This window comes from Artibeus jamaicensis, unplaced genomic scaffold (assembly GCF_021234435.1).
Source record: "Artibeus jamaicensis isolate MK-2021 breed Jamaican fruit bat unplaced genomic scaffold, CSHL_Jam_final contig_233, whole genome shotgun sequence".
Classification (NCBI taxonomy): Eukaryota; Metazoa; Chordata; class Mammalia; order Chiroptera; family Phyllostomidae; genus Artibeus; species Artibeus jamaicensis.
In genome coordinates, this window is record NW_026521486.1 from 17,531,075 (window position 1) to 17,555,141 (window position 24,067).

The 24,067-nt window shown below is 38.4% G+C and overlaps 1 protein-coding gene and 2 non-coding genes across 7 annotated transcripts in view; all 3 read right to left on the bottom strand.

Moving 5' to 3' along the window:
• TMPO (thymopoietin) overlaps window positions 1-15,607 on the bottom strand; it is a 28,148-nt gene extending 12,541 nt beyond the window's left edge. For 2 of the 5 annotated variants that reach the window (XM_037160162.2, XM_037160159.2), the window contains exons 1-3: window positions 14,949-15,542; window positions 7,642-7,768; window positions 4,621-4,779 (exon numbers count right to left, since the gene is read on the bottom strand). In XM_037160162.2, coding sequence (XP_037016057.1) covers window positions 4,621-4,779; window positions 7,642-7,768; window positions 14,949-15,227 — 565 coding nt within the window. In that variant the 5' untranslated portion in view covers window positions 15,228-15,542. Of the gene's footprint in view, window positions 1-929; window positions 3,678-4,620; window positions 4,780-7,641; window positions 7,769-14,948 lie in introns of those variants that run through there. The other 3 variants (XM_037160161.2, XM_037160158.2, XM_037160157.2) reach the window with 2 other exon arrangements.
• Window positions 15,608-23,066: 7,459 nt separating this feature from the next.
• On the bottom strand, window positions 23,067-23,138 carry TRNAW-CCA (transfer RNA tryptophan (anticodon CCA)). Its single transcript has one exon. It is a non-coding gene; the product is annotated as a tRNA-Trp (tRNA).
• Window positions 23,139-23,781: 643 nt separating this feature from the next.
• On the bottom strand, window positions 23,782-23,853 carry TRNAD-GUC (transfer RNA aspartic acid (anticodon GUC)). The gene has a single exon. It is a non-coding gene; the product is annotated as a tRNA-Asp (tRNA).
• Between the last annotated feature and the right edge of the window lie 214 nt (window positions 23,854-24,067).

A 24,067-nucleotide genomic window follows, 5' to 3' on the forward strand; every position in this document is an offset into this window, starting at 1 on the left:
ATAACATTTCTCTGAAGAAAAGCTAGGGTATATGCATTACTTAGCATACCACCATAATAATTATTAACAACTCAGACATGTATATATTACGTTTTTATAGGCTCCAATATTCCATTCACCTAGTCTTGGTTATATCACCATTTGAAGAGCTAGATTTATTAAAAGACTGATAAAATTTTAGCTAACTTCCACATTTTGTGGTCATTTATCGTCATATTGCAAAATGTCAGTTGTTACTTCTAAAACTTGTTACCAAAACTTTATTTTCTCCAGAGGCAGAAACGGAGTCAATTGTTAAAGCTTAAATTTGCACGAACTCAATGCAGTTGTACTTAAAAGTAGTCAAGATAGCCGGCCACGTGTCTTGCTAGTTACCTAGCATTAGTCAGTCCAGCATCTACTTGCAAGTTTCCCAAAAATAAAGTGAATTTTTATCTTTAGCATGATAGTTCAATTAGTCTGATCTTTATTTAAGATTAAGGTACTCTATTTAGGATTGCTTTATTTAGGATTAAGCAACTCTAGCCCCCACCTCCCAAGGCTCCTATTAATAGATCCTATCAATATACCTATATTGGGACAATCCTTAGTATAATAAAATCATAAGCTTTGTTAACCCAGATTCTAAGAATTAGAAAGCATCCAAAGAACTCAATAGTAGTTGAATAGAAAATGATTTAAACAAATAAGATATCTGGTTACAGTTTAATTCCTCTTACAAATTTTAGATTCCAATAGCTAATAAAAAACATGGTCCTCAAATACAATAAAACAACAATATATAGAATATCTCCAAGTACACCGTTGTAATGTCAAGTGAGTTTCAATGATGAAATGATAAAGGAATGGTCATCCACAAACATCTAACTTATTTTAACTCCAGGAATAAAACACACATAAAACATGTTGCTAGAGACCACACAAAACTGTTCAAAATTAACAACTTTATTGAATTTGCAGAAGCATTCTACAGTAATACATTTTTAAAATCACATAGCACTTAGTAGGTACATGTATACATGTACATTACCGAAGACAAATAACAAATAAAATTACTCCCAGAAAGCTGCAAAGTGGAAAGTGGACATGCATAGTCTAAGAATATAGCTAGGAGTAACTACGGGCCCACTTAAACTTATATTTAATACTACTATTTCCATAAAAATACAAAGAAATTCGATTATCAAATGCCTCTACAGTTAGACTCTCATCTTACAATCATAGAAATGGAAACACAAGAGAATTTACTGTTTTATATAGACACAAAAACACTAGTATTATTTCTTGTAACTTTAAAAAAACTTCTAACTTAAATCTTAAATTTGCTTTTAGAATTTAGGTTAAACCTATGAACTACAACATACCTTGAAAGTGTTACATGAAAAGGCCCATCTTTCCAGTGCCTAGTTCACCTAATAAACTAGTGATTGTGAAAATGCACTATCCTAAAGAATTATGGTCTAGAGTAGTATTTATTTCTCCAAATGTGGTTCATAAACTATTTGCCACCAATCCACAAAGAAAAGAGGGCCTTAAGAACAAAATGTAAATCAGCACTGTTTTCTCTATCAATAAATTTTTACCAAAACAAAAAAGAAAACAAACAAAACTCCCCTATCATTAATCTAAAAGGTGTCTCTAGGTTCAAATTCTGGTGAATGCTTGTCTTGTCTGTGGATCAGTAACAATTCACAGACTGGGACACTGAGTTGCAATGATCTAGAATATTATGAATGATACTGTAGACATAAGTAAAAAACAAACAAAAGTGAGAAAATAAAAAGAAAAATGCAGACAACTTACACAGAAACTAAAAAGATATTAAGACCAGTGAAAACTCTATATCCTAGTTAAAAGAATTTTCTTAGTTTTGAAGAACTGTAAAATCTTAGGTAAAATAGGAAAGAGGGGACTACTTGAGATAAAAATGTGATCAACAAAGCTTTCAAGTTTATGAGGCTTTCTATCTGTACAACTTTCTTAAAAAGGCAGTTTTATGTGGGCAACTACTTTTAAACTATAATTCAACGGGCAGGAACTTGATGCTTTGAAATTAGCCCCATCTAGAAACTAAAAAAAAGGCCTTAAATTTTTTTTTGCTTTAAAAGTAGTACTTAAAATTTCCTAGGAAATCTGGTAAGATTTGTTTCAAAGATAAAATGGATACCTTTATTTTAAATATCATTAGTGCTTATTTCCACGCTTTTTAACTACTTTGCATACTTCTCCTCCAAATAATGTTCCACCTTTAAAGGGAGTAACAGCCAGTTTATTCTTAGAAGCTGGATTAATTTTGCAATTCTTTAGCCAGAGATAACGGCGACCTAAAGTAGAAGATCCCATGGTATGGGCAGCCATCTTTACTTCATCAAATGCAGCTTCACAAAGAAATGAAGCCGCATCATATGTTTTGCTCAGAATCCCAAGTGCCTGCTGGGTATTACTAGGATCGGAGCTAAGAATTTGTGCAGCCTGACTAATGTCAGCCTGCATAGCCCGAACTACAAAGGCAGTATGGGTTGCAATCTGCAATGCTGATGCTGCAGCTTCATATGCTCTACAAAGTGCTAAATCTACCTGTTTATCAGCTGAAGCTACCTGAGTACCTGCTGGTGGAGTGGCTTCAGAAATAAGCCCCAGGATTTCATCATCTACTTTTGGAACTGATAACAGCTGGGTTGCCTCTTTGGAAGAAACTGGATACTTGCATGCCAATGAAGGCGGCTGCCTGTCAATTAGCTGCCACTCCTCTTCAATTACTTTTAAAATAGACTCATGGAAAGGAAAAGACAGCTCTGGGGCATCTACTTCATCATGCTGTGATTGCTTAGACATTTCTATGCCTAAGGTAGCAAGTGAGTGAGAGACAACGGTTTGGGCAGAAGACATCAGTTCAGATTCATGTATATTTTGAAATGCCACACGGGAACCTGAATCCTTTTCCTCTGACTTTTTACTGAGTCTAGGCAATTTTCGTGGAGGAGACAGGGATTCGGTTTCTTGAAAATTAGATTGATTCATTCTCTTCCATATGTTTTCTACATCCAGTGAGGGTGTAGAGTTAGAAGTCCCAGGCAAACTACCTACCCCACTCTGGACCAACAGAGAATTGACATAATCCCTGATTGCCTGAGCAAGTGGTGGGGAAATTACTTGCGATCTCTCAGACCCTTCTAGCATTTTCCTTGAACTGGAGAGAATGGACTGACTTGAACCATGGGACCTCTCAGTACATAATGGTTGAATTCCACTTTTCTCTCCACAGTTAGTATTTTCTACTATGTCTTTATAGCAAGTAGTGGTGGTTTCTTTAATCAGTGAAGGAGAAGCTGCAGCAGAGACCAACATGGCAGCGAGTTCATGCTGAGAAGATGTTGAAGAACTTTTCTCTAAACATCTACCATGGCTAGAGATGGAGGACATATACAAATTCCCTCCAGAGGCTAACTTTTCCCTGACAGGCAAGGTTGTGGCAATAAGAGGTTCCCTAGGTGGGTCTCCCTTAGAAGTATGTACTTTCTTAGCTGCCTGTCGTTCAGTCCTGCCCAAAGGAGGGCCAGGGGAGATTTCAGGAAAAGAAATACCCTGAAAAAATCCACCAGAGGGAGTAGTTGGAAGTTCAGAAAAAGGAACAAAATCCCTAGTGGACTTCACTTTCTTGTGTTCTTTCTTCTTTCCTGTAGAGGCAAAAGAGGCAGGAAGTTTAAGCATTACTTGTGTTTAAGCTGATTTTATTCTTTGCCTCTTTGCTAACATAGTGCTGTTGAGGGAAAAGACTCTATATTTCATACTCTGAACAACCAATTTGATAGACTATGCCCTGGCAGGCAATGTTTATGGAAATATAAGCAACTTAAATCAAATTAAATAATCATGAAATCAACAAACATGTCATATAAACAAACTAAACATTTCTAAATATCAACCTGCTCTTAAAATAAATGTTAAAAAGTCGTTTATTTTTTGTACTATTTTCAAAAATATTTAAATATGGTCAAATTTTCTTATAATAGTCTACTAAAATATGTTAAAATATTTGCTCTACCTGAAATAAGATTATCTAGCAAAAAACTGTAAATATAAGTGCCTATCAATAGAGAACATAGAAAACATGCCACATGTAAATACTACCATTATATGAACTACAAGAAATGAAACAAGCACAATTAATCAATGAGATCTTGATTACATAACAAAATAATAAAAATGTGACAGGATTTAATATATGATTTATATGGACTTTCCAAAGTACAAAATAATATAATCTACTAAATAGATGCATATAAAAAGTTACTTTAAAAAATGAGCTTCTATGGAAATGATACTTGAAAAGAAGTAGAGGAACTTTGTCTTTATTTGTAATATTTTCTTAGAAAAATGAATTTGAAGCAAAAAAGACACAGGCACTTCGGTAATTTTAGGTGACAGATTAGACATTTGTACTTTTCTGTTTGAGTTCTCAACAAAAGCTGGTTAAATCAAATTACTTAGAAAATTAAGGATATGAACAAAAATTACATGTCTTGGTAATATTAAATTTTATCTTCTTCATGTTTACTGTATATTACGAGTCTGGGAAAAAAGTCACAACTATCTGATTAACATCATATAAATTTTTACCTTCCTCGTTGTCACTGTATCTGTCAGAGTCATTACTTCCGTTCTGTCTTGTATTTTCTGCTGAAGAAGAAATTGTTGGCAAAGGAGTAGAAGATCTTGATTCCGTTCCTTGTTCCCTCAGTTTCAACAGCTTTTTCTCATATAGCTTTCTGGTTGTTCCTGTTGTAAGGCAGAACTCACTTTAGTACTTCGTCTTATTTAAGATCCAGCTCAGATATTATTCTTTAGCGATTTTAAAATGTTACTTTCATTAAAAAAAAAAAAAAGCCAGGGAAATAATTACAACAATGTTTCTTTTATGGCATGAAATAGGTAGGACGTTGATATGGGTCTTATTAGATAACATACTGAAAAGCCACTTACAACTCAGTATTTTTTCCTGAAAAGTTCTGGATTTTATATATTTTCTCTAGTACTATATAACAGTACTTGTCTTTATTAAAACAACTATTTTTATTAACAGACTGTACCCCTCTCAATTACTGTGATTAAAACCTTGTAACTCTAGCCCTGGCTTGTGTGGCTCAGTGGAATGAGTGCCAGCCTGAAAACCAAAGGATCCCCAGTTCAATTCCCAGTCAGGGCACATGCGTGGGTTGGAGGACAGATACCAGGTAGGGATGCACGAGAGGCAATCACACGACAATGTTTCTTTCCCTCCCTTCCCCTCCCTCTAAAAATAAATAAAATCCTAAAAACAACCACCACCACCACCAGAACCAAAAAACCTTACAACTCTAAAAGATTAATACAACAATAAACAGCTACCCAGTTATGGGAAAAGTACTATAAATCACATTTTTGCAATTTAAATATATTTGACATGATGTTGGTCAGAAGAAACAAAATTTCAGTCATGCAAGAAAATAAAAATAAGCTCTGGAAATAAAATATATAAATATTGAGCACATTTTAAGGTATTAAATTACATTTATACATATATATATTTTTTGCAGCTAAATGACCTTTTATTAAAAAATGTATAAAAACCAGAAATTGCCCTGGCTAGTGTGGCTCAGTAGACTGAGCACTGGCCTGTGAACCGAAGGGTCTCGAGTTCAATTCCCAGTCAGGGCACATGCCTGGGTTGTGGGCTAGGTCCCCAGTAGGGAGGCACAAGAGAGGCAACCACACATTGATGTTTCTCTGCCTCTCTTTCTCCCTCCCATTCCCTCTATCTAAAACTAAATAAATAAAATCTTTTTTAAAACCAGAAATTATGTAACAATTAATGGCAAAGTAAAATTGAGTATAAACAAATTTCTAACACATTTCAACATCAATGACAGTTTAAAACCAAAAAGTAGCTTTTACTTTGCTTTATACTAGCTGCATGTCTTCTGATTTCTACAAGATGAATAAAATAATAAACCTATTTTGAAAAATCAACACAACTCAAAATTTTATGTAAGTAGTCTTAAGATGAACAGGTAGGGATGGAGATATGGGGAAATTGTCGGTCAGAGGGTACAAAATATCAGTTATGTGAGATAAGTAAGTTCTGGAAATCTATGTATAACATGAACCATAGTTAACGATACTGCACTATACGAGGTCTGTCCTAGAAAAGTCCAGCCATTGTTACTATAACAAGAACATTCACCCAGGTGACTCAGGCCCCCTACAGCCCAGACTTGGTACCCGGCAACTTCTGGCTTACCCCAAAACTAAAATCACCTTTGAAAGGGAAGAGGTTTCAGACCATCGATGAGATTCAGGAAAATATGATGGATGGGGCAGCTGATGCCAACTGGGAGAACTGTGTGAGGTCCCAAGGTGCCTACTTTTGAAAGGGACTCAGGATGATCCTTTTGAATCATTGTCCTGTGTACAATGTTTCTTATATCTTCTTCAATAAATGTTTCTATTTTTCACATTACATGACTGGATATTTTGTGGGCAGGCCTTGAACCCATGAAATTTGGTAAGAAGGTTGACCTTAAGCACTCTCACCACACACACAAAAAGAAAACTGTGAAGTGATGAATATGTTAATTAGTTTGATTATGGTTATTTCACCATGACTATGTGTATCAAAACATTAAGTTGCACATCTTCAATATATACAATTTTATCAATTATACCTCAACATAGCTGGGGAAAAATGAACAGCTAGTATACAAACATGTAATTTAATGTATGTTGATATTAATACACATTTTTTAACATCTCCCTTTTGGAATTTTAAATATTTAAATTTATAAAGGGTATCAAATGTCTGTTGGTAATTATATTAATAGGCAAATACTATCTATTTAGAGGCAGTTATTAAATAATGCAAAAGACAATATTCCACAATTTGTTTGCAACTACACTTGAGAGAAAACCAACCCACAACTCTCCAGTGTTCAAACTTTTAAATAACTCAGAAGATCAAAGTAGTAGACCTTCTTCATCCTGACATTTATTGCCAAGACCCTACAAAACTAAGGCATAAACAACTTTGCAAAATCACCAAAAGTAAGCAAAGGATGAAATTCCAAGTATATTTGGTTCCAAGTTTTCTCTTTTCAGTTTACTCTTCAGGATATCATTCTTGAATTCCAACCAAAATAAGACTTTTAATAAAAAAAAGGTACTTAGGAGCTTTGTTTTATGATCTGAGCATCATTTATCATCCTCCCATACACATATAACGATAACTGAAAATGCCGGGCATTGAGAAACCTGAGTATATTAACAAGTCTGTCACTAAATTACTGATTTGAATAAATCTGGCCAGCCATGTTAACTCAGATTTTCCTCAACTGACAAATAAGATCTATGTGTCTCATCAGTTAGTGTAATGTGAGCACCATATGAAGCAATCTTGATAAGAGAGGGAATCTTGGCAATTATCTAGTTCAATTCCTTCATTTTACTTTCCTCATTTATACAGTTAAGGAAACTAAGGTCCTGGTCATATAAATAATTAACGACAGGCTGACCCTTAGAACCCAAACAACTGCTAGATAAACAAGAGGGAAAAGCAATTTGGAGCACTGCTTCACAGAAAAGATATTCAAAATTTTATCACCTTACCCACAATAGGGCCAGGATTCACCCCATATTTCACAAGCTGATCCTGAAGATCTTCATTAGTGAGCTCTGTTACATCTAAATCATCTTTATCTTCCAGTCTGTGTTTATCAGTTTTCTTTGTAGCTTTCTGTAAACAAAGTCATTTCCATATGAATCAATGTTCACTTACTATATAAAGAACACTGTATACAATAAACATGAAAATTCACCTTCGAGTTGACTTAGAGTGATATTAAACCTTGGCAATTTGATTAAATTGAAAGTCTCACTCCGTGTTTGGGATATTTGTTAAGTTTGGTTATATTTATATGACCTTAATAGCCAAGCAAGTAACTCAAATTTTAAAGACATTATTGTTGCCCTGGCTGGCATTGCTCAGTGGATTGAGCAGGCCTGCGAACCAAAGGGTGGCAAGTTTGATTCCCAGTCTAGGGCACATGCCTGGGTTGTGGACCAGGTCCCCAGTAGTGGGCATGTGAGAGGCAACCACACATTAAGAGAGAGAGAGTACGTTTCTCTCCTTCTCTTTCTCCTTTCCTTCCCCTCTCTCTAAAAATAAATAAAAATATTTTTTAAAAAGACATTATTGTTAAAATATTCAGTTTTAGCTAACCTGTCTAAAGAGGAGATGATGGATAAAAATTTCAAATGAGCAGACTTTTACATATTTTCATCCAGATCATTATAAATCCTGTTCACTATTGACCTCTTTTAATATTTAAGAGTTTAAATTAACCTAGGAGTTTAAGACTTTTTGACAAAGATGTATGAAAATGATTTCCTTTAAGCTCATCAGAATTTACAAAGCCCAAATGAGTATTTTTGTAATATAGTGGACTCTGGTAGCCAGTTTTTGACCCACGCAGAAAGTCAGACGTATCATCTCTGACACAGCTTTGTTGCAACACTTAGTTCTATTGGGTTGGCCAAAAAGTTTTTTAGTTTTTTTCTACAGAATGGCTCTAGCGGTGCTTAGTAGTCTTTAACTTCATTTGGAACAATTTTGTTAGATTGTACTGTGATAGCTGTCATATATCAGTGTACATTTCTTTTAAAGATTTTATTTATTTATTTTTAGAGAGAGGAGAAGAGAGAAAGGGAGAGAGAAACATCAGTGCGTGAGAGATACACTGATTGGTTGCCTCTTGCACATCCCTAATTGGGGACCTGGCCTGTAACCCAGATACGTGCCCTGGGTGGGAATCGAATTAGCAAACTTTAGGTTAACTGGCTGGCACTGAACAGCAGAAGATAACCAACATACTCAAAATATAATCCATAAAGTTATTGGTGAAAATGAGAAATGTGTCTTTCATGGAAAAAAATGTAATGAACTTTTGGCTAAACCAATATATGACCACACTTCATTAGAACATGGTAGTCCGCCCCTATCCGAGGGTGGTATGGTCCAAGACCCCCCAGTAGCTGACCAAAACTGCAGACAGCACCGAACCCTACCTATATAGACCATGTTTTTCCCACACATACATACCCATAATAAAGTTTTACTTAAAAATTAAGCACGGTAAGAGATTAACAATAAATAAGAATGGGGCGATTCACATCCTGGATGGGACAGTGCAAGATTTTGTCACATTCCTCAAAACAGCACACAATATAAAACTTATGTATGAATTGTTAACTTCTGGAATTTTTCATTTAATGTTGTCAGACCAGTTGACCACGGGTAACTGACACCATGAATATGGGGAGGCACTACTGGAGCTGAAAGAACATGGAACTTTGAAAGAAATTACAAAGGAGGTTTTTAAAATAATTTAAGCAATGGCAGTATCTACTGATAAAACATTAACTTCCAAGGTAAATAAGAGAAGAGAGCAAAAGTATGGGTACCTTTCAGAATTGTGACAAATAACACTACAAATGCCTAGTAATCCTACGAAGCATTACAACACTGAAAAAAATGGCTGTTTAAATCATGACTACAAATACCAAAGTCAATTTAGGCCCAAATATTTAGGCAGAACAGTTAATACAATGTATATTTTATGCATAAGGGCAAAAATCATAAAGTTGTATGAAATGCTTACTTTCCAATGATGCTGGGGGGAAAGGGGAGGGGTCACATTATTTTTCCATGGATTAGAATTTTTAGTTTTTAACCAAATAAAAATTTAAGTAGTTCATAAGATTATGAGGCGTATATACAAAAGTGGGCAAACATAGGTTTACAATGGTATTAATACAAATTAATAATAAACATGCCCTGGCTGGTATGGCCCAGTGGATTGAGCATGGGCCTGCAAACCAAATGGGTCTGGTTCCTAGTCAGGGCACATGCCTGGGTTGCCCGCCAGGTACCCAGTACAGGGGTGGGGTGGGGTGTGTGTGTGTGTGTGTGTACACAAGAGGCAACCACACACTGATGTTTCTTTCCCTCTTTCTCCTTTCCTTCTCCTCTGTCTACAAAAAAATAAATAAAAATTAAAATAAATAAATACATACAGCATTGGCTGGTGTAGCTTAGTGGATTGAGCACGGGCCTGCAAACCAGAGAATCACAGTTCGATTCCCAGTCAGGGCACATACCAGGGTTCCAGGCTGGTTCCCTGCAGGCTAGTTCCCTGCAGGCCAGTTCCCTGCAGGGGACGCACGAAAGGCAACCATACATTGATGTTTCTCTCCCTCTCTCCTTTCCTTCCCCACTAAAGATAAACAAATAAAAATCTTAAAAAACAAAACAAAACAGCCCTGGCTGGTGTAGCTCAGTGGATTGAGCGCGGGCCTGCGAACCACACGATCGCGGTTCGATTCCCAGTCAGGGCACATGCCTGGGTTGCAGGCCGGTTCCCTGCAGGCCAGTTCCCTGCAGGGGACGCACAAAAGGCAACCATACATTGATGTTTCTCTCCCTCTCTCCTTTCCTTCCCCACTAAAGATAAACAAATAATAAAATATTTAAAAAAACAAAACAAAACAAAACATACATATGAGGATAAGTAATGATATAACTGTAAACCTATATTTGTCCAGCCCTGCAATATTGCACTTATCTAAGATCCTCAAACTCAAATCTTGAAGCAACCCACACCTTGATATCAAAATAGTTGCCTAGAATCTAAGAGTTCTATATTAAAGACTTGAGTTCTTCAGAGAAACTACTTATTTAAAAAAAAAATCAAACAGACCTAATATCATGTTAATGATCTACTTGAATTTTCCAAAATGTATGGATAGGCTGGAAAGAAAAACTCCATTGTAGAATATAAATACCTTAAATTAAAGGAAACCAATCAGGTACAGATTACTTGTAGATAATCCCTCCCACCATAAGAATGTTCAAACTCTACTACCAACAAAAACATCCAGGAGTTTCTTGCAATTTCAACTTCTTGCAACTACCTGGGGTTTTTAAGAAATCTTTCTTTGGCATTCACCACACTCAACCTACTTTTTATTAATTATTTGTATAAATGTTTTATCTTCCCCAGATGGTGAGCTAGTAGCTACTTGAGTAACAGTCCCTAAATCTGATTTGTTATCAAAACCTCTATATTCCATCCAGTCTTGAATCCTAATCTTAGGCCCAAGAATGTGTATTTTAATGGGTACCTCAGGTGATTTTGGATGCAGCATTTAATAAGGTAGCAGAAAGCAGGGGTCTTATCATAATCACATTTGTATCTCAAGCATCTAACAAAGAGTGTCTGACACTGGAATAGACAAATGATAAGCTGTTTTGTTGAATGAATGAATGAGTCAAAGTATCATCTGAGGAGCAAAAAGTCACTTATATTTTAAAAATCCATTTCTTGTTAAGAAATGATAAATCTTTATCAAATTGAAGCAGGAAACCAACACCCTTACACTTATTTTCTTGAAACAATGAAAAACTACAGCTGTACAAAGAAATATTAAGATGTCAATAAGTTGGAATAAATAGAGCAAGGTTTCATAAAGGCTGCTTGGTTTTTAACTTATAGGGAGAAAAAAATTCCAGAAAAGTAGTGCCATTTTACGAAATATCAAATTTAATAATAAAAATTGGAAGACAATGTGGCATACATAATTATTAAGTGAGCAGTTTCAATAGGGAACCATTAGTTGTACTGACTTCTGCCTCTAGAAAGCTGTTCCTTTAATTAAATCATATAATCTCTTAGTTTTATTCAGTAAAAATAGTCAGTACTTACTATGTGCCAGGCACTGTTCTCTAGTTTCTTCCCAACTGTCAGGTGCTCTCTAATATCTTTTTCAACTTTAAAATTCAACAGTGGTATGGTATAACCAATGAGTTGCTTACTTTAAAATTTCTATCATTAGTGGCAAAGATGCTGAAATATAACAATTATTGTTATGAAATAGATTTTAGGGAGTATTTATTATGTACATTATATTCTAAGTACTTTATATGTATGAAGTCAATGAACCCTAAAAACCCTAGGGTTCATTGATCCTAGGGTTAGTATGAAACAGATACTAATATCCCCATTTTACAAGAGAGGATACTTGAGGATACTTAAGTTCAAAGTTGCCTGGATAACTCAAGCAACCTGCATATTGTGCTGTATAGTAACATTTGAACAGACAATATATACATCACTTTCACAAACTTATCTCACCCAATTCCAAAAAAATATTTCAAAATTAACTACACTGCCTTGCATCTTGGAAGGAAAAGGCAGATCACCAACTCTGTAAATGTTTACTTCTGAGTTGATCATGGGTGTTCAACCTTTTGGTGTCTCTGGGCCACAATGGAAGAGTTATCTTGAACAGCACATTAAACCCACAAACACTAACAAAAACTGATGAGCAAAAAAAAAAAAAAAGGTTTTAAGTAAGTTTACGATTTTGTATTGGGCCTCATTCATAGCCATCATGGGCCACATGCAGCCCATGTGCTGGACACCCCTGATTATGATCTCAACATCTACAAATGTTGGTATCACCAAGATACACAAAATAAAAGCTTAGAAATATAAAAACTAACAACCAACTTTTGGACATGCGAAACATTTCTAAGAGTCCATGAAAATGACTGAAAAGAAACAATTTCTCCTTTCCTTAAAAATATTCCTTATAAACCCATGTTTAAATAGAAGATAGATGCTATGACTTTAGCCAAATCCACATTAATGTTTGATTTGTTTTAAAATGTTAAAAATTCACCACCTAAAAGATTTGCCTTTTCTGCAACTCTCAAACGTAATTTGGCTTTCTCCTAGATTGGAAATATTCTTTAAGAAATTGAGTCTATATCGTTACCATACACGGGCTAACAATAACTGGAACATAAAATGTTGTATATATAAAAGTAATGTTCTCTGTCTATTCAAAATATTTTTCCTATGCCTGATAAACTGTCTACTAAACTCCTAAATTAAATTACAACTCATTTTTACCGAATCTGCTTTAAAACAGACAATGATGCTACTGACCACATACCACTATTAACTTCTTCAAGTTGTTCACACTATAAAGCCTAGCCAAGGACACATTTTTTGAGCTTTAAGTACCCAAGCAGAGGCCGCAAATCTAGGGCTGTGAAATAGTTTTTTTCTCTGTATGTTTCAAAACAGTAAATGATATAAAAAGGGCTCAGAGTGCCACTGGACATAACAGGTTCTCTTAAAATGTTAATTCCTTTCACCCAGAACTTTTTTACCTAGTGCTGAACAAACAATATGAGGTATCTGTTGAGACGAGAACAAACATATCAACATATCAATTATCGGACAAAAATTTAAAAAATTAAATCATGGTGGTGGGCAGGGTTAGCAGAAATCCATCTCCTGTACTTAAAAGCATGTGGCAGAAACTACTTTCATGGCTCAAGAATAGTACGTTTGCACAGACCAAGATAGGATTCTATAGAAGACCTGTTAGTTTTAAAATGTGTGCAGCTTAAGTGGAAAATATTTCATTTTCAACCAAATCTTTATTGAAATAGGTTGAGCATTACTCTCTTCTTCAGAGAGGCTAGGGAAAAACAGATAAAGAAAATACTTTACAAGTAAATTTCGGTTTTTTATGGAAGAGTCCAATGGCTTTTCTCAAATCCACAGAAACAAGACATCAGAAACAATACGGTGCAGTAGCTCTTTTATATTTATTGAACAAATATTTATCTGGTACTACTATTTGCCAGGCATTGACTTAAAATATGATTTTCAAATTTCTAAAGTCCAAGCTAAGGTTTTCAATTAAATTTACATGTATCTATTACATTTTTCTTTCATTTCTATTTGGTAGTCCAGAAAGCACATCAGATAGATTTTTAAAAATTGAACAACCTAACTTTGAAATTACTTTCAAGTTATAGTAGTAATTAATAGTAACAAGTCCAAACTCCCTAGTCCAAGTCTTATCCCTTACACGGATCACTACTTTTAACTACGTCCTGCTAGGATATGAAGTTTTGGTAAGTGGACAGATTCATACCAGCAAAACAGTGTATAGAAACCCACTGAACAAAAAAACCCCAAACAGTTCTCAAACAAAATGTCCATTTGCTGGAGCCAATCTGAGATTTACCCGGGATTTAGATACTCCAAACTATGTTAATGACATATCAGAATGCCATGAAATAAACATTTCTCTTGATTCCGAAGTCTGCTTTCCTCATGCAAAATGTACCAAAAAAACCCCCCCCAAACTCATGCCCTTAATAACCAGAAATTTTCAAATGTTTAAGCGTGTATGATAACCGCTTAGTGATGTATTTTAAAATGACCATTTTAATTTAGGGTAATGTTCCCCCGTCCAAATATGGCCTGTTGCTGGAAAAAAAGTAACACAAACGAGAAAAACATAAACGGTTCAAAAAGCCCTCCAGATGAGAGGAGGGAAAAAAAACCATAAAAAGGCGGGAATTCGTTTCAAATTCTGATTAGAAATTAGCATGCACAAATTGCCCTCCAGGGAGCGCTCCGAGACCCAGTTAGTTTTCATTGCAGTTAAGAAAGCGGGAAAACGCTCGAACTGCCCGTTTCGGGCTGACCCCTCCGAAGCGCTTCCGAAAGGGGTACGCAGCACCTGTCTGAATACCCAGTCCTGGCGGCCGGCGGTCGAGCAACACCGAGCCACCCACTCGCGCCCTTCGCCCACGCTAACTTCACGCCTCCCAGACACATTCGGCCAAGACACGGCCCCTGCGGCCCCAACTTCGGACTCTCCTCTCCAGCGCCCTCCCCTTCCACGGCCTGCAAGCCCGCGGCGAAGAGCCGGAGTCCAGCCCCGCCGCCAAGGAGGCCCGAAGGGGCGCCTGGAGGGAGGACCGCAGGCGAACGGGGAGCGACAACCGCCAAACAGCCGCCTTTGTGGCCGGAGCCGGGCGTCCTTACCCTGCCGACGGAGGCTCGGCTGCGGCCCGCGGCGGAGGCCCCGGAGCCGAGGACTGGGGTGGGCTCGCGCTCTTCGTCGCTGGAGAAGTCTGGGGGCCCCTTGCTGTTGGCGCCGGCGGCGAGCGGCGGCCGGTTGCGCGCCGTGAGGTGCTGCAGGTAGAGCTGCACATATACGTCTTTGCGCTGCTCCCCCGGCGGGAGCGTCACGTTGTTGGCCACCAACTCACTCTTCAACTTCTCCTTCGTCAGGACCGAGGGGTCTTCCAGAAACTCCGGCATTTCGGCGGCGAATCCCCTTCCCCGCAGCCGTCACACCCGCGCTCACGCTGCCGCGCTCGCTCCTTGCCTGGAAGGGGGGGGGGGGACGCGTTGCCGCCTCTGAGCCTCAAGGCTCACAATCCGGATCAGCGCGCGGAGCGAAAAACAAAAAAAAAGAAGAAGAAAAAAACTCGCACACAGAAAGAAACGTAGAAGCTGGACACAAAAGCCCCGGAGCAGAACTGCAAACCAAGTGCAGCCCAAATAGGAGCTCGCACCAACCCCAGCCCACACACGACAGCCAAGGAGAGCAGCCTGCTTCGCCCACGCACCAAGAACGTGCGCCGCCATTGGCCGGGGCTCGGAGGAAACGCGGCGCTGATTGGCCCGACGCCTCGCGCGGGTTCCATTAGCCGAGGCGCCCTGCGAGAGGTTGTGGAAACGCAGTTTAAAAGCCGCTCGGGCGGGATCCACGGCGCCTGGTCCGTTTCTGTTTCCTTTTTCTCCACCCTTCCCCTTAGACGCTGATAAGGGACAAATCGTACTGCTTTTGTGCACGATTTCCTCTCCGCCCCCCCTTGCTGGGAAAGCAGCTTTCCTCCCCCGGGTCAGTTGCGGACCAGCTTCGAAGACCCGGGCTGGGCCTTTCTCAACCTCAGGACACTGAGCCACGGGAGAGTGGCCGCAACATTTCCTTCCCCAACCGTTATATCTGAAAGGAAGGAAAAGAAACGAGACGTGTTTGCAGACACTCATCGTCCTTGATTTGATTTACTTCAGAATACATTTAAAACAAACGCCTTCACGTCTTGGCTTGGAAACGCTTCTTTTGTTCCTGAAATTCAGGAAAAGCCAGACCTCGACTGCTGGGCACTTCAAACTCCTGGAATTTGTAACAAAATTGGATCGTCAAATACTCCATTTGCTTTTTACCCTACAGCCTGGGGCATTTCTAAATTATTACATTTGAATAGTTAGTTGGGAATCAACAGCATTTTTGTTGGAAGCTATTTCACAGAGTTGGATCCCTCCCTCTATCTTACCATATATAACCAAGCCTAATGTTTAAAACAACAAATTGAAACATTTAGGAATGGCTTAATGGGCAAATTGAGATAACTGAGGAAAGTACATAGTAGATTTTAACCATACAGAAAACCTAGTGGCCTATAATTAGGCCGGGAATCCTAATCACATTACTGATTCATATTACAACCTGGCAGAATCTCAGAAATTTGCTGCAATGTCTTCCAGAGAAAGATGCCATTGATAACAAATACTTGTATTTCTTAGGAATTTGTTTTACTATGCTTTCTTTCAAGAAAAGAAAGAAGCTGACCTTGAATCCTGGGTGTCTTAATCATTCCCCAGTTCTCATCTCCAAACTACTTTATAAGCTGCTTAAAAATGATTTTTAAACATTTATGTGATTTCTGCATGGTTGTTTAAGTTCCAGTAAATTTAAAATGTCCTCACTAAAACTGTCTCCTGTGAATTAAGCCATTTTATTTTGTTTAAATGAAAGGGACATTTCTTTTAATGATGGATTATTTTCATAAGACAATTTTATACTTTCTTCTCAAAAAACCTCAGATTTACATATATTTAAGCAATAGCATTAAGCTCAGTAATACCAATTAAAATTGTATTTTAATTAGCAAGCTTTGCTGAACACATAGGCAAGTGTATTGAACTTCAGAGGGAGGACTGAGCTGAGTGGCAAAGGACCATGCTTTTGCAGTACTTGTAACCCCACAAATGTAATTAATCCATGTGGGATGGTCCCAATGTGCCTGCCACAGTTCAGTTACTTCACATGTGGGAAACACAAGGCCCACAGGTCAGATCCAGCCCTCCACCTTGTTTTATCCATCATGGCACCTTATTTCTACTTGGTGGCAGCACCGAGCTCTCTGCCCTAGTTAAGGAGTAGTTACATTTATACAGTCCTAAAATTACATTTGGCCCTTTGAAGGCCACTGTGAGGTTGATGTGTTCCCCCCCCCCCCACGCCAGGGGAGGGGGAATGAGTTTGACATCCCTGAGTTACATCTACTATAGTCTCAAATGATAATGGGCAGAGCAGCCAAGTCCTTAGCATAGTAGCCACAACTTATCCTGTTAAATTGTTACCTTGATAGTTGCTGGGTTTGGTTTTGGCTTAACTGTACTAATAGTTTTAAGAGGCGGATTTAGCTACTCTAAGTGAAAAGGGTCAGGGTACCAGAGCTAGATTTGATCTGATTGGAAGGGTCTCCAGGCTCCTGTGGTCTGAGGATTGCTGGGCAGCTGGGTCCGAGGTGCATCCTCAAAGGAGGTTACATTACTGGCACATGAGGATAATATTCCTCTACCTTAACATAATGTGGATAGAGTACAATGATGGAATCACAGAGCCACCTGAGAGAACCACCCAAGGACATTGTACTAGAACTGTATTTTTCGTAGTGTCTTTGCACTAGAAATTCTCCAGGCAGTGTAATCGTTAGGGGCAATAATTCATCCTACATTCACCACAAGCAAAAAACAGCAAAAAATCTCTTGTTGCATCTGAAAATTGTTTTAAATAGACACAGTAGTATGCCCTACAGGCTAATATTAAAGACAATTCACAAAGAACTGCATTCTAGATGCCTGAAGTAAATGTTCCCTGAGCAAAAACATTTTCATTGATCATCTCTTTTCCAGGGACACTATGAGCAGGAGGTTACTTGCAGATTCTATACTTCTCAGGAGACGTGGTTGATGTCATAAACACAGACTGCCTTTCTGCATCCACAAACTCATGAGTTATCAAATTCAGATTGGTATCATCCTAGCTAGCACCAGGTATATCCTTAGCACTGCTATTTTTAGTGAAGTTAATTTTTGCTTTTGACTCTGCACTAAAGTAAAGGCTATTTTTTTTCTCATACTCTATGTTGAGTGTACAGTTTGGGTGGCCTCTGTTTCTGATTACTGTTTCCAAACTATTTCTTCTCTTTCCTCCTTCAAAAACATTCGAAGTTTGTATCATCTAGTTAATCACCCTCTACCGTCTTTACTGCTATAATTTATCAACCTGGGTACTCTCCCTCAGAAATTATAGACTTTTGCTTCTTGCTCTAGGTTTTTCTCATCATCCCTCTTGTCTACATTCTGTGTAAATTCACTATTCTTACAGCTGACCAATGCAACACCAACACTTGGCCTCTTAGATATCTGACCTCTTCTTCTCCAACAACTTGTTCCTCAATTTCATCACATCCATCCACTCCATTGATAAAAACTTGAACCTTGTCATCAATAACAGTTTTAACTTCTAAATCTCAATTTCAAGCATCCCAATTGTCAGTCACTATTCTTTCCCACTTGGCTCATTTAGTGTACTGGACCTAATTGAGAGCTCCAGTCCATTAACTCCAACACTTAAAAAAAATCTATTATCCTGCTTCTGCCGTCATATAATCATCTCCAACTCACCTGACTTAGATTAGATCCCCTGATCAATTCTTATCGTTAGTCCTTTACAAGGTTTCAACTCTGTTACTCCAATGTCTCTCTTTATCTTTCTTACTTGAAAGAACCTCAACCTTGCTTGGACTAACCCTGCTGGAACAAATTTGCTCCATGCCTGCAACCAAGCAGATATTACTGAAGAAAAATTGTACAGCAGGGCTGGCTGGTTTTACTTTATGTTGTCAGGTCTCATAGGAGAACTCAAAACTGGCTGGAAAAGCTGTTCATCTGGATTAACCATTCACACCTTCACTTGTCCCAGAAAATCACTCACGTTGCTTTCCCCCTCTTCTCCCCATTTTCACCTGGTGACCCTGCCTCATACTTGAGAAAAAACAAACCATCTGCGGGGAATGCTTCACTTGCAGATGGGTCAAATCCGCACTCCTACTCCCTTGCATCTTTCTTGTTCCAATGGAAGAGGTGTCCCTCTATCAGAGTGAATTCTACCACTTATACTCTGGATCTCATCCTCTTCTTTCTCAAGAATTTGACTCAGTCATCTGTGAAATTGCTGACTTAAAAAGACTGGTGTTTTGTGTTACACTTAATCCAATATAAAAAAATTTAAGTTATCTTTTACGTTGGAACGGGTATTAGGTTTTTTAATTTTTTTTACTTATTGATATTAGAGAGAGAAAGAAACATTGATTTATCGTTCCACTTATTTACGCATTCACTGGTTGCTTCTTACATGTGCCCTGACCAGAGACTGAACCCACAGCTTTGGTACATTGGAACAATGCTGTGACCAACCAAGCTACCAGGCTAAACCTTGTTACATCATTGGTACCTAAAACTTTAACAAACAATGGGAAGATATTTCTATGTGAAGACACAGCTTTAAAAAAAATGATATAATTACTTTGTCAGAAAACTCTTTCAAACTTTTTTTCCTAAATCACTTGGATAACTGCCTCCATTTTTGAAGTTCTTAATTGTAATCACATACAGCTGACATTTTTGTTCATTATCAAAACATTACATACAAAAGTAACGTTTCTGTTTTGCAGAGAACTTAGTTGTGAATTTAAGGATGTCACCTCAAAGAGTGGATGAAAAAATACTACATGGTCATAAAAATCATGCTCTTAGAGCTTTTTAATAATGTGAAAGAATATTCACCATACACCAATCAGTAAAAAGAAAACAGATGAAAATAGAGAACAATATTAGGGTGAGATCTCAGTTCTATAAAGAACTAAAGTACATTTGGTTATGTGTATATTTAAAAATATATACAAAGAAAAAAGACTAAATGAATGTAGACCAAGTGTCTATATTCATTACAATGTCTATAGTAATTTCTGCTAGGTGGTGGGGCACAGGTAATTTTTTTCTTTTTTACATATTTCTGTATTTCCCAAGATTTCTACAATGAAGACATGATTTTATAACCACAACTTCTCTTGGAAACAGTGTGAAAAATCAGGGAATCACTTGACTTCTTAGAATTCACTCTTACTAGTTTTACATTTCTAAAGGCTTCATTTTATCAGTTCATCCAGAGTATAGCAATTTTAGGTAACTGATTAAACATAACCTCAAAAAAGAAAACAAATTTATTAAACCGGTGAAATAAACGCTTAAAGCATTCTGTACTAATGAATAAATCCACTTGGAAGAATGACAGACTGGAAAATTTTTCATGAAACAGAATAAAATCACAGAGCTACTGTCAGTATTTGGTAACTCAAACACGGATCTGTCAATTCCAGAGCATCTTTCCTCACATCATTCCTACATAATGACTACAGAAGTTTAAGTTAAAATGAAGTGTTGGATTTAGTTTGTTTCCCAGTTATAGCAAGTCAGTAAATCATCTATTCTCAGAAACTACAGACATCCCAGTCTTGGGAAAGAAGCTGGAATCTGTAAAGTGATAGATTTAGAATTAGAGCAGTATTAATAATGATACGTATATACACTGCTTTACAACTTTATGTGTTTTGTTTGATTCTCTTAGCCACCCTGTGAATTAAGTTGAACTTCGAGTCTGGCCTTGCTGGGTAGGCCAGTGATTCTCAAACATTACCTTTTATCAGAATCACCTGGCAGGCCTGGTTAACACTCAGCTTGCTAGTCCCATCCCTAGGGTTTCCTCAGTGTGTAGGTCTAGGGTGCGACCTGAAAATTTGCACTGATTACTTGTTCCCAGAATGTAAACCTAGAAACGATAGCTCTAGGCTACTTTTTATATTTTTTGTAAAGCCACAGTCAATCTATTTCACATTCTTGAATAATAGCTCCAAGTTAGAATAAAAGCTAAATGAGTTAGAATGGCACACAAAGTCCTGCGTGATTTGAACTCCAATTTACCAGAAAACTGAAGAGACAGTTTTCTGTCTCTTCTTCTCCAGCCACACTAAAGAACAAGTAGTTCTCCAATAAAAGCTGTATTAGTTTCCTAGGGCTGCTGTAACAAAATAGTTCATGATGTAATACAACCCACTGGGTCTACTTCACAAGAGTATGATTTTGTACAAATGTGGTAACTTGCTTGGTCCAAGCTGAGATCAAGTAAGTACTGTTGCAGATATATGCTGTATGTGCAAAGGTTGCCAGGGGGGAGATAACGTAACTATTGTTACAGGCTAAATTGTGTCCCCCTGAAATCCGTATGTTGAACCCTAACCCCCCAGTACCTCGAAATGGGGCTCTTATTTGGAGATAAGGCCTTTTAAGAGGTGATTAAGGTAAAATGAGGCCATGAGAGTGGACCCTAATCCAGTATAACTGGTGTCTTTGTAAGAGGACACACAGAGAAACACCAGGGATGTGTCAGTCAGCAAAAGACCTTGTGAGGATACAGTAAAAAGGTGGTCTTGGGAGAATTCAACTCTGCTGTCGCCTAGATCTTGGACTTCTGCCTCCAGAACTACAAGACAATATGTTTCTACTGTTTAAAACAGCCAGTCTGTGGTATTTTGCTAAAGCAACCCTAGCAAACTAATTTAAAGCTCTACTTCTGTAGCTGAAGAAATCAGATCCCAGGAATAATAAGTAACAAGCACTTGATTCATAGAAGGCATTCAAATATGTTCACTGGATTTTAAAAAATACCTTAAAACTACAGAGCAAACTTATTTTTCAAGATCCTCCCCAAGAGGCCTCCTTGAACTACCCTGTGCAGAGTTAATGTCCCTATTTTAGCACATCACATCACTCTGTTTTCATGGCACTTATCCCAACATATCATGTATGGTATTCGTTACTTAACCTGTCTCCTGATGCTAAAAAGAAAACAAAAAACACCACCACCACAAACCCATTTTTACTCATTGTATCCTTCCCCTCCATGCTTTAGCACAGTATGCAGCTCATCAGAGTTGGAGGCTCATAAATATCTGTTGAAATGGATAATCTAATCTCAATCTAACCGGAGAGAGGAAGGAAGAACAAACAAAATGTGAATACAAGGTCCAGCTATACTGCTTGCTATGTTAGGTTGAATCCTAAGAAACTAACATTTGATATTTTCACAACACTGAACAGAAAAACTCAGGGAGTACGCAGGGAGTTTTATGGAACACATCCAATAAAAATAGAAAAATATTCATTTCTCAGCCTTGTTATTTTTTTGTACAACAAATATTCGACACCTGCCTGTACAGAACTATGTAGTAGGAGGGATTCTGAAGGTTACAAAGGTGACTGAGTAAACTTGGCTTCATACTATTAAAGTAGTTGCAAGTGGTGATCTGACTTGTCGGCACTAGTTCGAAATGGTGTAGCACTGAAATTCAAGGGCTTCTGGCACGTTCTTCCAAGTTTATTTCCCCCTTGACTACAGATCATTTAGTAAGGAGGGGGATCTGGAGTCAGTCTCCTGAACTGGAGTCGTGGGTGACCCTCGGTAGGTGACTGTTCCTCTGCGTGCCAGGTTCACCTTTACACGTGGGATACTAATTGCACGTTGTAAGGTGGCTTACAGTGCCTGGCACACAGGCTAAAACATGCAAACTATTATAATACCCAACGTTAGAAACTATATATTTTTCTCGTTTGCAAAACGCAAACGGATCTAAAACCACTTTTAAAAATATCTTGCACGGCAGATTACACATTTCCTGTCGAGGGCCACCGTGGACTGATGTGCCCACTAATGCACAACAGTTCACAGTCCTTATTTCCACGCACCACGCACGTTAAATGACAGAAAACTCACTTTCCAAGAGAAAACACTACAAAAAAAATCCGACTTAGAGCTACACACTAGATACTGAGCCTTGTCTTTCTGCAAATTAAGGATTTACTGAGATAATATTTGAACGAGGAATAATAAATCCTAAGATTAAACGCATATTCAAAAATGGCGGGAATACACAGAGGTTTACAGGGAATAATACGAAAGAAAAGCTTTGACCCCGACGTGATTCGAACACGCAGCCTTCTGATCTGGAGTCAGACGCGCTACCGTTGCGCCACGAGGTCCTGCTGGGCAGTGGCCTGCGCAGTTTCTTAGGACTCGGGTAACAATGGCGTCCCTTCCGGACACCCCCTGTGACCCGCCCATTTTTTCTCTTCGCCCCTCCGTGACGTATAGGTCACAGGGAAGCCTGATACCTTTACTTCCAAGATTTTCCTAACAGCCAGCCCTCTACCTAGGCTCGGACCTACTACCTGAGGCCAGAGAAACGGGTTTCCGTTTAGTCTAGTCCCCGCGTTCTGAGGAAATCCGTCCTTTCCTTCCACAAGCCATTTCCGCTCCTAGCCTCCCGCTCGGGGGCGGAGACTCCACTCTCTCCCTCCCCTCCCCCACACGTTCCTGCGCGCGGAGTTCGTGACCTCCAGCTGGAATCTGGCGGGGAGCGAGTGCGCACGCGCAGGCTTTGTCCGCCCCCGGCTGGAAGCGGGCCCGGAGGCCCGGAAGAGCGTTATCTTTCCCTCTCCCTCTGCCCGCAACGTAAAGCATTTGTTCTGTATGTAGACGTTTATTTTACGGTATCACTAAGTTAAGAATTATCATTTTGGAAAGACATACTAAAAAAAATTAACAGTGTTGTATTTGTCAGTAACGTCTTTCTGTTATTACCAAGAAAACGGTGATAGTGTTAGTAAGAAAAAAGGTGATGGCCTCCCCGTCGGGGAATTGAACCCCGGTCTCCCGCGTGACAGGCGGGGATACTAACCACTATACTAACGAGGAGCTGCTGCTCCAGTGTCTCATAAATGTTTCTTTAAAAGAAAACTTTCCTCCCCCCACCCCCGATTCTCGCTTATTTCCCCTTCTGCTTGCCACCCGGAAGTATGAAAACTCAAGACACATGAAGTCCTCTGCTCCGCTAATGACCCTCTCTCGGTACCTTGGAATCTCCGGTGAGAAGAGTTAGTAAATGATTCAGAATAAATGAAATAAAATG